Source organism: Juglans regia, chromosome 6 (assembly GCF_001411555.2).
Source record: "Juglans regia cultivar Chandler chromosome 6, Walnut 2.0, whole genome shotgun sequence".
Taxonomy (NCBI): Eukaryota; Viridiplantae; Streptophyta; class Magnoliopsida; order Fagales; family Juglandaceae; genus Juglans; species Juglans regia.
This window is the reverse complement of record NC_049906.1, coordinates 33,453,547-33,467,049: the sequence shown is the minus strand read 5'-3', so window position 1 is coordinate 33,467,049 and position 13,503 is coordinate 33,453,547. Positions and strand designations below refer to the sequence as shown.

The window sequence follows — 13,503 nt, the reverse complement described above, 5'->3', positions numbered from 1 at the left end:
AGATAGAGAGAGGAGAAGAGATCGGGCTAAGTATTTCACATGAAGAAATTAATGTGATTCTCTGCATGTGATTTTTTTGTTTAGCTTGCTACAATCCATACGTGTCAACTCTTCATTCGCAGGTCTTAAACATGGTATTTCACTCATCCAGCTGGTAGCACCTCTCATACATGAGGGTTTTGGCGTGTAAGTCAGTTACAAGTTAGGCTACTTCCAAATTAAGAAATCACCATGGCGGCTTGAAAGGGAAGAAAATCCCAAAATATTAAAACATAATTAGGCAAAATATTAGTAATAATAATGATAAAAATAAAAATAACTTAAAATCCTTAAATATGATGTCAAGTGTTATAGTACATTTATCTCATTCCTTTAACTAGAGAGCCTTTGATTTTTGCCTCCATGGAATCTCCTCCATCAAGACCACTCTCTCAAGTTTTGAAACAATGATACTTTTCCTTGAGATCTCATCCAAAAGAGTTCTACCCTTCACCCTACTCTCCAAACCCTACAGCTCCTCAAGAAGAGACTATTTATGGTTATCCACATTCCTAAAGACTTGCACATTCTAGGTCTTCAAGTCCTCTTTAGAACCTTTAATTTTTTTCCAATATAAAACTTGAGGTACCCCTTAACTGGTAGAATGATCACCTTTATTTCACCATGTCTTTGAAACCATAAGCCTTAAGCCACATGTTTTTTAACTTAGACTATCTTCGACTCCTATGAATACAACCACGGTCCAAGAGAATAGGAAAATGATTTGAGCAAATCCGTGAAAGTCTCTTTTGATACACCTCTGAAAAGTTAGCCTCCCATGAAGAAGATACTAAGAATTTGTCCAATCGGGACCAAACCTGATTGTTGGACCAAGTAAAAACAACCCCCGCAAGAGGTAAGTCCACAAAATTTGACTAAACAATAAACTCCAAGAACTCCCTCGTAGCCAAAGTAAAAGATGAATCCCCTAATTTCTCATATTGGAATCAAGTAACATCGAAGTCCTCTCCAACGCACCATGAAAATCTCAGCACTAAGCAAACCAGCTACCTCTTCCCACAACAGTCTTCTACTACTATCAACATTTGGACCATATATTGCAGCAAGATCCACATGTTTCTAAAGTGACAAGCCACCAAAAACTTTCCCATACAATCCTTCAAATTCTCCACTATCCTCCTATCCCACATTACCAACACACCACCCGATGCTCCATTAGAAGCGAGAAATGCCCATCCCACATATGAACAACCCTACAACCTTATAATAATAATTCTATTAATCCATCTCAATTTTGTTTTTTTGCAAATATACAATATCTACCTTCTATAGCCTCAACAAATTCTTAATATAAAGACACTTATTGAAATCATTTAGCATCTGAACGTTCCAGGATAAGATCTTAGGCTTTATAAAAAAACAATTATATCCCTCTACCCTTGGATCTACCTTGGCTTACATTGCCTTCCTTCATATAATAATTTAAAAAGCATGTAAGTCTCTTTAGCTCTCTACCATGTTTTGAAGCTGATTTTGCTGAAGGAGAACGACCTGACTCAATTGCAATAAGCAAAGTTTGAAATTGTTCTTCAAATCCCTCACATGAGATGCTCACACAATCTTGAGTCTCTCTCACTTTATTAAGCACCCATTTCAATGGTGAAACCACTATCTCAGAATGCGGAAGCAAGGAGCATAAATGAGTTGGATCGAAGCTCTCCCTCCATTGTTGCCCACAAGACTCTATACAGTCCCAATCCTAAGCACCATCTGTATATCCTCCAACATCTGTACTTCCCCTAACCCTATTTGTTATTTTTTATCTTGCATACAAGAATCTAAAACCTAAGCCTGAATCAACGCATCTTTATTCTCAACAAAAAGCAAGTTTATTGCACATCCACCTCCACCTCCACTTTTGTGTTTTCACACGCTGCCATTTCCTCTTACTCTGGGCCACCTTCCTTCGACTAGGAATGTATCGACAGAGTCTTAAAACTAATATTTACTTCACCATCAACATTGGAGAATAGGACCAGTGTTGTCCTGACACCATTAAACGTCACTAGAGCATCATCCACTGACGCTTGGGCACAGTGCATATGCTCTGTAACTACTGGCGAGGATTTTTGTGAAGTCTCTATCACTTGGGCTGAAACAATAGACTCCCCTAAAAGATATATCGAGGACAAAACTACTAAAATTTTATTCCTGACACAACTTTTCTTCTCACAAGAATGCACCAGTGTAATTACTCGGAAGCTGCTGGCGACTTCTTCTATGTATGCCTCGACGCTAGAGGAGGAGGGGATGATGTCCCCTTATGGATATTCAAAGACAACCATAAGACCCCATGGTAGCTTTGACCAGCCGCTACGAAATGGGTTGGGCTGACTTTAGCTGAGAAGGCCCAACTTTTTCCTTCCCTTTCTCATTAAGCCTAGTCTCGCTCTTATGGGGCACACCGAACAAAGAAAACCCATAGGCCCTAGAGATGCAGCCTGACAACAACTCTTGCACAACAACTTTAGATTGACCATGGGCCCCCACATTTATGTTGGCCTTAAAAGCACACCCCAACCCTAGTCCCAAGCCCAGACCCATGTCAATCTTTTGCAAAATATTATTAATCCTCTCCTTAATCACCAATAACTCACTCCTTACACACTCCAACGTCCCTTCATCTTCCCTAACTGACACGTTGCCCTCGGTAACCTCAACATCTCCTTTCCTAAAATATGGCAAACGATTGTATAGAGTATGCTCGCCAGCTTACCCTTCATCACCCACACTGCCACCTTTAGCACCTGACACCCCACGACTTACGATGGGATTTTGGATGGTCAGAGGACGAACTAGTCACTCCAATTACCATCTTATACTACTCACCTCTCTCAACCGTGCCATCCTTCCAATGAGGCCTATTCAAAAACTCACATTGTCGACCCATACGATTACCATCCTTACCTCTCTTTTCACTCCTCGTCACATAGGACTTCATTTTAACCACCTCAATCAGAGAAACAGAGAAACTATGCCAGTCATTCCCATTTTCTCCCTTCGATATAATGATAAAACCTTGTCTTCCACTTCCCTTATATTATGCTACCACCATGAATCGACCATAAAAATTCGTGCACCTTTGTACCACAAATGCACAATTACCATCCTTGCTTAATTCATAAAAATTCTTATTGTTTTTTAAATGGACGCAAGCCTATAATGTATCAACCAACCATTCCACCATTGCCCCATCCAAAGAGATATATTTACTGACTTTTCTACTCCTCTATGTAATTCTAAGATAATTTTCATCCTCTCTTGAGAAAATAAAATTCTTTGAGTCCACCAATAACCACCCCAAAGAACCCATTACTAAAAAAATAAAGATCACAAATAAAGGACTAGATGGGAAGCGCCAGAATTGGCCATCGGAGAGAGAGAGAGAGAGATTGTCCAAACTATTTTCATATCCCATAACCATTTTCCAAGTAAAACATGTGTGAATTCAAGAAAACTGCAGGTATCCAATCCTCCCTAAAAAATCGGAGAGCATACTTGATTCAATTTATGAGGTAAAATTTGAATTTTTTTTCCTATCCCATCTCATTGCATCCTCTCTATATGTTTGGCCACACTAGTAGGGAAAAATCGACGATATATGTAGGTAAATTTGGAAAGTGTACTCGTAAGCAAAGTGTTCCTACCACCTTTTGACAAGTACATCCCCTTTCAACGAGCTAATCTACGCTTGATCTTCTCAATGAAACTATTCCAAATGGACTTCATCAATATTATCGATGACAAAGGTGTTTAGATTCCTTAATCCTAATTCTCCATTCCACCAAGAGAAATTTGAAGTCCACGACTATCCCACCCAATACCCAAAATTCTAGTACAATTTTTTCCAATCTATTTTTTGTTATAATTTGTAACAATCTACTTGGCAAGTGGGACTTACACATAAGAATCTGGTTATATGAACAAGAAAGAAAAGGATCTCTATTTAATATGCAATAAATAATCCCCCCTTTTGCCGATAATGTAAGAAATATTAAAAAAAAACACATAAAAGAATGAAATAAAGAACATACCAAAAAAGCATTTTAGGTCTGAGCACCGACTCAATCAGAGTGAGTATCCCCTAAATTCGACTCTGATTTCTACTTTTTCAGAGTTCGAATCCAAACTCTGATTCTGAATCTAACTTACATAGGCTCCGATTCGACTTTGACTATGATTTATCAAAGCGGAACAGGTGCGGAGTCGGAAATACACATACATACATTTTAGACACACGCATATCTCGCCTAAAACCAACCATGTTTTGAACAATAAAAAAATCTGAATCTTCCTTCATCACCTAAAACAAACAAATAATACTCAAATTAAATAAGACCCGAGAGAGAGAGAGATATTGATCTAGAGAGATAGAGATTGAATTATTCAAATTAAACAAATTGCATACAGGTCAGGGAGGAGATAAATGACGGGCTGGCGGAGAGCAATTAGATGAGGAGAGGATCCAACAGCTAGGGGCAGTAGTGGATAGTGAGTGAAGTAAAGAGGGTTTTGGGTGACAATGAAAAGAAATGGGTTTCGAGCGACAGAGAGGGGTTAGGGTTATAAATGGAGGCACAAAATGACTTCGTTTAGGTGGGGGGAAAATAGCACCGTTTTAATTAATGGCATTGGGCTGAGGCACTAAACTTACAACCTAAACAATGCCATTTTATATCACCCAAACAACATCGTTTCTGTCGAAATGGGCTAGGGCGCTTTTTGGGCTTGGCTGATTATGCGGTTTTGGGCTTTTTTTTCCAAAACCATAAATTTAATTATTTTTTAAAAAAAATTCTAGTTTTTCTAAACACTAAATTTAATTGTTTGTTTTGAATCATTAAAAATTAAAAATTACTAAGTACTAGTATTAAGTTATGCGTAGTTTATAAGTTATAACTACTAAAATTGTTCTATATCTACAATTTCACACAATCATTTTTCTAGGTATGTACTATTATATTAGAATCTAGATAATAGATTAATAGTCGTACGATATATACATTATACATACATGACTTATTATTAGTTAGTCAAGTTTCATCTACCTTAATATATGTAATATGTATGATAGTAATACTATGATGTGTAGTGCGTACATGTAATTGATTACTAATCTATTAATATTATCATTTAACAATCATCACATTTATTATTAGTCTATTATTACTCTTGAATTTAATTAGATAAAGTCTATATTAATATGTAACTTATCTTTGTACAAGACTTATACTATAGTGTCTGATTATATGTTATTATACTATAGTAGTATATATTATTATATTACACTAATGTCTAACTTATTTATGTACTATACTTATTTCTAGTGTCTAATTACACGTTATTATACTTTAGTAAACTAGTATTATGTGTTATTAACTTATTATATTAGACTTATTTCTATAGTAGTGTCTAATTTATCTTTGTACAAGACTTATATTATAGTGTTTGATTACATGTTATTATACATTAGTATTACAGGTTATTATTATACTAAGGTGTCTAATTACATATTATAATAGTGTCTAACTTATTTCTAACCTAAATATATACTATACTTATTTCTAGTTTCTAATTACATGTTGTACTATTATGTATAGTAGTAATACTATCATGTTGCATATACTAAACTATTATTAGTCTATTTATATTATAGTATAAATATATTATTTTATAATAATTAGCTCATACTAGTATACTATTGAATTTAATTATATAAGTTCTAGTTATATAACTATACTAGTACATATGATCAACATATAGATAAATACATATTTTTATAACATATGTACAATATCGGAGTCGGAGCATAAAGTCGAACTCGTAATTGGTTCGGCCTCTGACTCCAACTCTAACTAAAATATTAAAAAAATCCAGCTCTGACTTTGAGCGAAGTCGGAGTGGGAGTGGAGTCAGATTCGAAGTTGAGTTTTTAGATTTTTGCTCACCCTTAAGGGCCTTTATGGGCCCCCATTACTTGGTGAGAGTCCTAGCGAGGATTTATGGTGTTAAGGGTGTCAGCCAAGTCTCTGTTCTCAAGGTTTGGGTTGGATCGACTATCCTCGGGCATCACTCCTGGTTCTAACTCTACATCAAAGTCTATGGTCTAGAGGATGAAACCATAGGTAGGTTAGGTGGCTATGACAAAAACTACAAACAAGATATAAAGACTCCTAAAGATGAAATTAATAGTTTCATATAAACAGTGGAAGAACATATATATGTATGCTTGGTGAGAAATCACCCTCTCTCGGATAAACAAATGGATATATAAACATAGTGAGGAATCACCCTCTTAGTGAAATACACATACACACACATACATATATATATATATATAAGCATGGCGAAGAATTACTCTCTACATAATGTATTTTAAAGCATAGATATTATTTAGGCGAGAAATCACCTTTCACTCCAATAGGTAAAATCCACAAAATGACATTGGTTCCAAAGGCACGATCGCCTTTACGCAGATGCTCATCACATAGATATTCATCATATAGACATATATTGCCTGATAGGCCAACAGGGGATGGACCTTTCCACCGTTGAAATCAAGGAAATCCCTTCTACCCGACCAACATGATGCAAGTCAGCTACATGTATCCCAACATAGGTCAACTCTCACACAGAGATAACATGTTGTACTAAAGAAATGTTTGTCCAGCCAACTAACTTGAAAACGTCAACATGTGATACGTTGGGAGATTCTACATCCCTACTATCAAGTGAGACCAAATACGATATCGCTCTACCCTAGTCACCACGAGGCATTCTCTTTCCATGTGAAGTTGGTGATAACGTCTTGCATGAATGGTTTGGGGAAATCTTTGTCCCATCCCATGATGATTGACACACGTCTCTCTCTCTCTCTCTCTCTCTCTCTCTCTTTCTCTCTCTCTCTCTCTCACAAAGAGATAATGGTTTCTCACACAACGATCATAAATCAGTGAAAACAACAAACAAGTTCAAAGCTTCGAAAAACAGGTAATAAAGGATAGTTGGAATAGTCTAGTTGCAAAAGTTCTATCGGCAGGCCTGCCCATAGTCTATTCAAAGCAACCTGGTGTATGCTTGTTGGCAAGCTTATGTCATCAAAAGCAACTGCAATTGCAAGAGATGATTTCAATCGAAAACTATTTAACATGTGAACTTTATCATAAACTATTTAATATGTATAAACACGATTTTTCTTTTGGGCAGGAAAGGGTGACTAGAGGTGACTACAGTACTTGAACGTGACCATATAAGCATCTTACCCGCTGGAAACTAGACAAGAGGAATCTGGATGGCGAAGAATTGTAGGTGCTTTCTCAAGTTGAGTTTAATTCATAGCTTAGAGTCTTAAACCCCAACTATGCTAGGAAAATCAATAAATTCTTAGGCGTCTAATACTAATAGTTTAAGGTGAATCCATCAATATTTTTCTTGGTAGCAAATTAAGAAACCTTTAAAAGTTGCTTTATTTTGTAGGGAAGATACTCATTTTGGATAAGCTTAAGTATGATAGATAGGCTATTATTGCATTGTGAGTATGGGTGCTACCCGCACCCCCGAACGGGGGCCACCCTAGTCTCACCCCTGTCCCCACATGGTTGGGGGAAGAGTTTGGCTCCCGATGGGTGGGGGCCCTAGTTCGTATGCTGGGGGGCGGATTGACCCCCATGGTCATCCGACCCCCTCTAAACCACAGCCAAAAAAATCAAACTTTGGCATAGAGAGAGATAGACATACCTAGGACTGGGAGGCAGGGTCGACAACTAGAGGAAGAAAGAGAGACAACGATGGACGGCGGGAGTTCAGGCAAGGCCACGAGAGGAAGAGGCACTGAGAGAGGAAAGAGTGAGAGAGGGAAAAGAGAGAGAGACGCTGAGGGGGAGGTGACTAGTGCGAGCAGGTGGCGGTGCCCAGCCACCCAACCCTAATTATTAGGTGACTAGTGGTAATTGGAATGGTATCATTAAGTTGTTCGCTTAAATTGAGTGGTCTTGTGACATGGTGGACTTTATCGACATGTTAAAAATCGAGGAAATGACACATTGTAGAAAATGACTTCGAGTTACTTGTTGTTGTACATGCGTAGAGAGAAATAAGTAGAACTTCAGATCTTATTTAAAATATGAATGAATAGAGCTTTGAGGATAATGAAAACGAGTTTGTAGTTGGACTATAGCAAAGCTTGTGAACTCACCTTTATCCTAATTTACCACTTCAAGACTCCTTGACACCTTGTTTGTAGTCCACCAAATGAAGAATGTTTGAGTCCCCATAATTTAGAGATAATTTAGATAAAGATTCCTCAAAATTGTTTGCCTACCGGCACTATGTATAATTAGAGAGCTATAAATATGAACACTACAACATATTTGTTAACCTTAGGATTCTCATAAATTTTCAACATCTTTCAACTTTTCTCATAACTCCATTCCTAAACATTACTCAAAAAAAAAAAAAAAAATCTATTTTATCTAATAATTACCTAATTATTACTCAAATAAAAAAATTAATACAAATTTTAAAAATTCCAAAATAAAGGATAATCTTAAAAAATTATATTCAAGCAACTTTTCAATTTTATCTATCCGCTTTTATAAACTCAAATGCAATACTTATTTTAAAATATTCTTATTTAAGAATTTCTCTCTCATTTTTTAAAACCTAATCTCAAACAAATTTCTAAAATTTTCAAATATTTCCAAACATTTTTTTATATCCAAACATGGCCTAATCTCAAACAAATTTCTAATATTTTCAAACATTTTGTTTTTGTATCCGAACATGACCTTAGAAAATATACGAACAAAACATTAAATAGAGCGAATTTACATATCTTCCCAATTATAAAAAGTGTTCATATACAAATAATTGGAATGAATTTCTCTAAGTGAATATACAAAATGACATATTTTGATTTATGAAATGGTCCCATAAATTTATCTATGCTTTTTAACCCGACCTTTAGAATTCAGGCCAGGACCAGACCCAGCCCGCCCGGTTTCCAAAAAGAATGAAATGACCCAAAACGACGAGGTTTTGGTCGGGCCCTTAGATCATTTCTTCTTTTCTTCTTCCCCAGCCTCCCGACGTCTCTCGCTCACATCCGTCGGCACCTCCACACCAAGCCACGCCGCCCGATGCTCGCTCTCTCTCTCTCTCTCTCTCTCTCTCTCTCTCCGTGTCCGTTTCCGTCTCTGATTTTCTCTCTTATCTCTCACGTCTCTCCGCCGGCAGGGGCCGTGACATGAAACCACAAACTTTTCTCCTAAATTCCTTAAAAACCAACAAAACCTCATTTGCAAAAAACTGAGAAAAACTACCATCTCTCATTCTGAAGTCTCCCGCCATTACCCCGCTCCCCTAGCATAGCATGCTCCTCGCTTTCTTCCTTCATGTAAAACCAAAGCCGCTTCTTCCATTCAATCCCTTCACCACCTGCTTCTTCTGTACTACTACTAGAACACCCACAATTCCTCTCATCACAGCCACATTTTTTAAACAATGCAAGACCTTAATACAAGCCAAGCTCCTCCATCAGCAAATCTTGGTCCAGGGCCTCACAAACATGGCCACCAGCCTCATGGGCACCTACATAGCCTGCAAAGCTCCAGGGCAAGCAATTTTGGTGCTCGAACGCCTTGTTCCAACGTACTCCACCGTGTTTTGGTGGAACGCCCTGATAAGGCATGCCGTGCATCTCGGGTTTCTTGAGGACGTGCTGGGTTTGTATAGAAAAATGCAGAGACTTGGGTGGAGACCAGACCACTACACTTTCCCTTTTGTTCTTAAAGCTTGCGGTGAGCTTCCGTCATATCGTCGAGGCGCTTCGGTCCATGCCGTTGTGTTTGCAAATGGGTTTGACTCCAATGTGTTTATTTGTAATGCGGTGGTGGCAATGTATGGAAGGTGTGGTGTATTGGATGGGGCACGTCGGGTGTTTGAAGATTTATGCCAAAGAGGGATAGGTGATGTGGTTTCGTGGAATTCGATTGTGGCTGCTTATGTACAAAGCGGTGACGCAAACAATGCACTAAAAATCTTTGGTAGAATGACTGCAGATACTAGAATCTGTCCGGATGCTGTTAGTATTGTAAATACTCTTCCAGCATGTGCTTCATTGGGCGCGTGGTCTCAGGGTAAGGAGGTTCATGGTTTTGCAGTTCGGTGTGGGTTAGTGGAGGATGTTTTCGTGGGTAATGCTATCGTGGACATGTATGCCAAGTGTCAGATGATGGATGAAGCAAACAAGGTTTTTGAGCGGATGGTGGTTAAGGATGTTGTCTCTTGGAATGCTATGGTAACTGGGTACTCTCAGATTGGTAGATTTGAGGATGCTCTTGCTCTGTTTGAGAAGATGCGGGAGGAGAAGATCAAGTTGAATGTCGTAACATGGAGTGCGGTGATTGCTGGGTATGCTCAGAGGGGCCATGGTTATGAAGCATTGGGCGTGTTTCGACAAATGCGAGCTTGTGGTTTAGAGCCGAATGTTGTTACTCTTATGTCTCTTCTTTCTGGTTGTGCTTCTGTGGGAGCACTCTTTCATGGAAAAGAGACCCATTGTTATGCGATAAAATGTATTCTGAATTTGGAGGGAGGTGATTCTGGGGATGATCTAATGGTAATTAATGGTCTCATTGACATGTATGGTAAGTGCAAAAGTACAAAAGTAGCACGAATGATGTTTGACTCGATGGCACCAAGGAGTAGGAATGTGGTAACCTGGACTGTCATGATTGGTGGTTATGCACAGCATGGGGAAGCCAATGATGCCCTGGAGCTTTTCTCCAAGATGCTTGGACCTAAGAATTTCCTAAAGCCAAACGCTTTTACTCTATCTTGTGCTCTGATGGCTTGTTCTCGTTTGGGTGCTCTTAGATGTGGTAAAGAAATTCATGCTCATGTGTTCCGTAATCAGTATGATTCTGCGATGGTGTTTGTAGCTAATTGTCTCATAGATATGTATTCCAAATCTGGAGACATTGATGCTGCTCGAGTTTTGTTTGATAACATGAGGCGGAGGAATGATGTCTCTTGGACATCTCTAATGACAGGTTATGGCATGCATGGTCGTGGAGAAGAAGCTCTCCAGGTTTTTGATGAGATGAGGAGAGCAGGGTGGGTGCCTGATGGTGTGACATTGGTTGTTGCTCTTTATGCTTGCAGCCATACTGGGATGGTTGAGAAGGGTATCCAATACTTCAATGACATGAGGGAAGAATTTGCGGTTGTTCCTGGAGTGGAACATTATGCTTGCATGGTTGACCTCTTGGGTCGTGCCGGTCGCTTGGATGAAGCCTTGAGACTCATTGAAGGCATGCCTATGGAACCGACCCCGATAGTGTGGGTGGCATTGCTTAGTGCTTGCAGGACCCATTCAAATGTTAAACTTGGGGAATATGCTGCAAAGCGATTGTCAGAATTGGAATCTGAGAATGATGGGTCATATACTTTACTTTCGAACATATATGCCAATGCCAGGCGTTGGAAAGATGTGGCCAGAATCAGATCTCTGATGAAACATACAGGGATCAGAAAGAGGCCTGGCTGCAGTTGGGTCCAAGGAAAGAAAGGCACTGCAACATTCTTTGTGGGAGACAGGTCTCATCCACTGTCTCAACAAATATATGAGATCCTTGCTGACCTAATTCAACGCATCAAAGCCATGGGGTATATTCCTGAGACGAGCTATGCTCTTCATGATGTTGACGATGAGGAGAAGGGTGACCTTCTTTTTGAACACAGTGAGAAGTTGGCGCTTGCCTATGGCATCCTAACATCACCAGAGGGAGCACCGATCCGAATCACCAAGAACTTGCGGGTCTGTGGTGATTGCCACACTGCCATTACCTATATATCCAAGATCATTGACAATGAAATTATTTTGAGAGATGCGAGTCGATTCCATCATTTTAGGAATGGATCCTGCTCGTGCAGAGGCTATTGGTGACGAATGAATTATGCATGTCTACTTTTTTCTTTCTTCTTTTGATACAAATGTAACTGGCACTGAGATTATTGAGTGATATGGATAAATTTTAGACTATTCTAATGGAAGCCAAAGGCAACATTGTAGAACAGTAAAAATAAAATTACATGTGGTTCTCAACTGCTAGCATTCCACAATTCTCACTGACTTGATCAGATCTCTTAATTATGATACAAAATTGCTTGACTCAACACTGATGCAACAGGAGGAATTTGGAATGAAATAGCAGGCGCTGATAATTAGCTTTTGGGTGAGGTATCTATTCAGGCTATTTAATTGCAGCAATATGTGGTTTAATGGACAACAGCCTCATCTAGTGATGTCCAACAGCCTAAATGAATGACCAAACCAACATTGATCTGCTGATACATTGTGGTTGGCTCATGCTTTACTTCCGAGCAATTTCACCGATTTGTTGCATCCTTTTATTCTGCTTTACTTCAGAATAAAAGGAAAGCATGAAAATGTAAAGAAAGGAATAATCACTTCAACAATGAAGGTTTTGGTATGCAGCAAGGAAAAAGGAAAGGCAAATTCAGAACAATATGAAATAAAGAGGAATATAAAATGAGTCAAAAAGAAGAACGCCACATGACTTATCACCCCTAATACTGCTGATTGGCTCCAATGTATACATCCTAGAAGATGAGACGGAAATGGTTGTCCATGCTCGAGGACCATTACAGTTACCATCAACATTAATTTCCCCACCCACAACTGCTTGAGACCATTCATTATAGCGTGTAAGGTACACGCCACAAGAACCCACTATTTTGGTGTAAATTGATTAAGAGAACATTTATTTAAATTTTTGTTTAAAAATTCCAAAGAATAACACCCAGTTGCTTTATGATGTCGATCAGTTATGACGATGGAACTAATAGAATAAAATGTCACATCCAGGATAGCTTTGGCTTGATGATAAAATGTTTTGCAAAGAATTTTCACAACTCTTCTCAACTCCTATGTGCACAAAACAGCACAAACAACCTCAAAACGGCATGGAGGTCATTCAGAATTTTGTAGGCATTGTTGCTAAAATGCCAATGCGAGCTATGGATTGTAGTGAACTGCAAATTGTTGTTGGTTAACTCCTGTTGTTTGGTTGTAGAAGTTGTGCATTACATCTATGCTAGATGGCATGGATGTTGATTGTTGTTGGTTATCTGGCCTGTATAGCATCTCTGTGCAAAATTCTAAGTGGATAGGGTGTGGTCATGCTCAGATAGAGAAACCACCTCCGGTTACCCCCTCCTATCCTTTTTGTCCTTAAGAAAAACTATGTGCTAGGCTTATTTCTGGCATCATTCTAGAGAACTGCACCTATATGTTCTTAAGCTCTGCTTCCAATAAGGATGTTTTTTTGTTTTGTTTTGTTTTGTTTTTCCCTCCTTGAAAAAGAGATCCCACGGCCATTTGGTATTGGTTTTTCTTCCCAAGGAACTGTGTTGCAAAAC

At 38.6% G+C, this 13,503-nt stretch overlaps 1 protein-coding gene across 1 annotated transcript; it reads left to right on the top strand.

The window, feature by feature from the left end:
* The first annotated feature begins 9,115 nt into the window (after window positions 1-9,115).
* LOC109021281 (pentatricopeptide repeat-containing protein At5g16860) lies at window positions 9,116-12,103 on the top strand. The gene has a single exon (XM_019003887.2). The coding sequence runs from the start codon at window positions 9,431-9,433 to the stop codon at window positions 12,005-12,007; it is 2,577 nt and encodes an 858-aa protein (XP_018859432.1). The 5' UTR covers window positions 9,116-9,430; the 3' UTR covers window positions 12,008-12,103.
* The last annotated feature ends 1,400 nt before the right edge of the window (window positions 12,104-13,503 follow it).

Bases quoted from the DNA above. Each gene is read 5' to 3' on its own strand.
- LOC109021281 (XM_019003887.2), top strand. From the start codon at position 9,431: ATGCTCCTCGCTTTCTTCCTTCATGTAAAACCAAAGCCGCTTCTTCCA.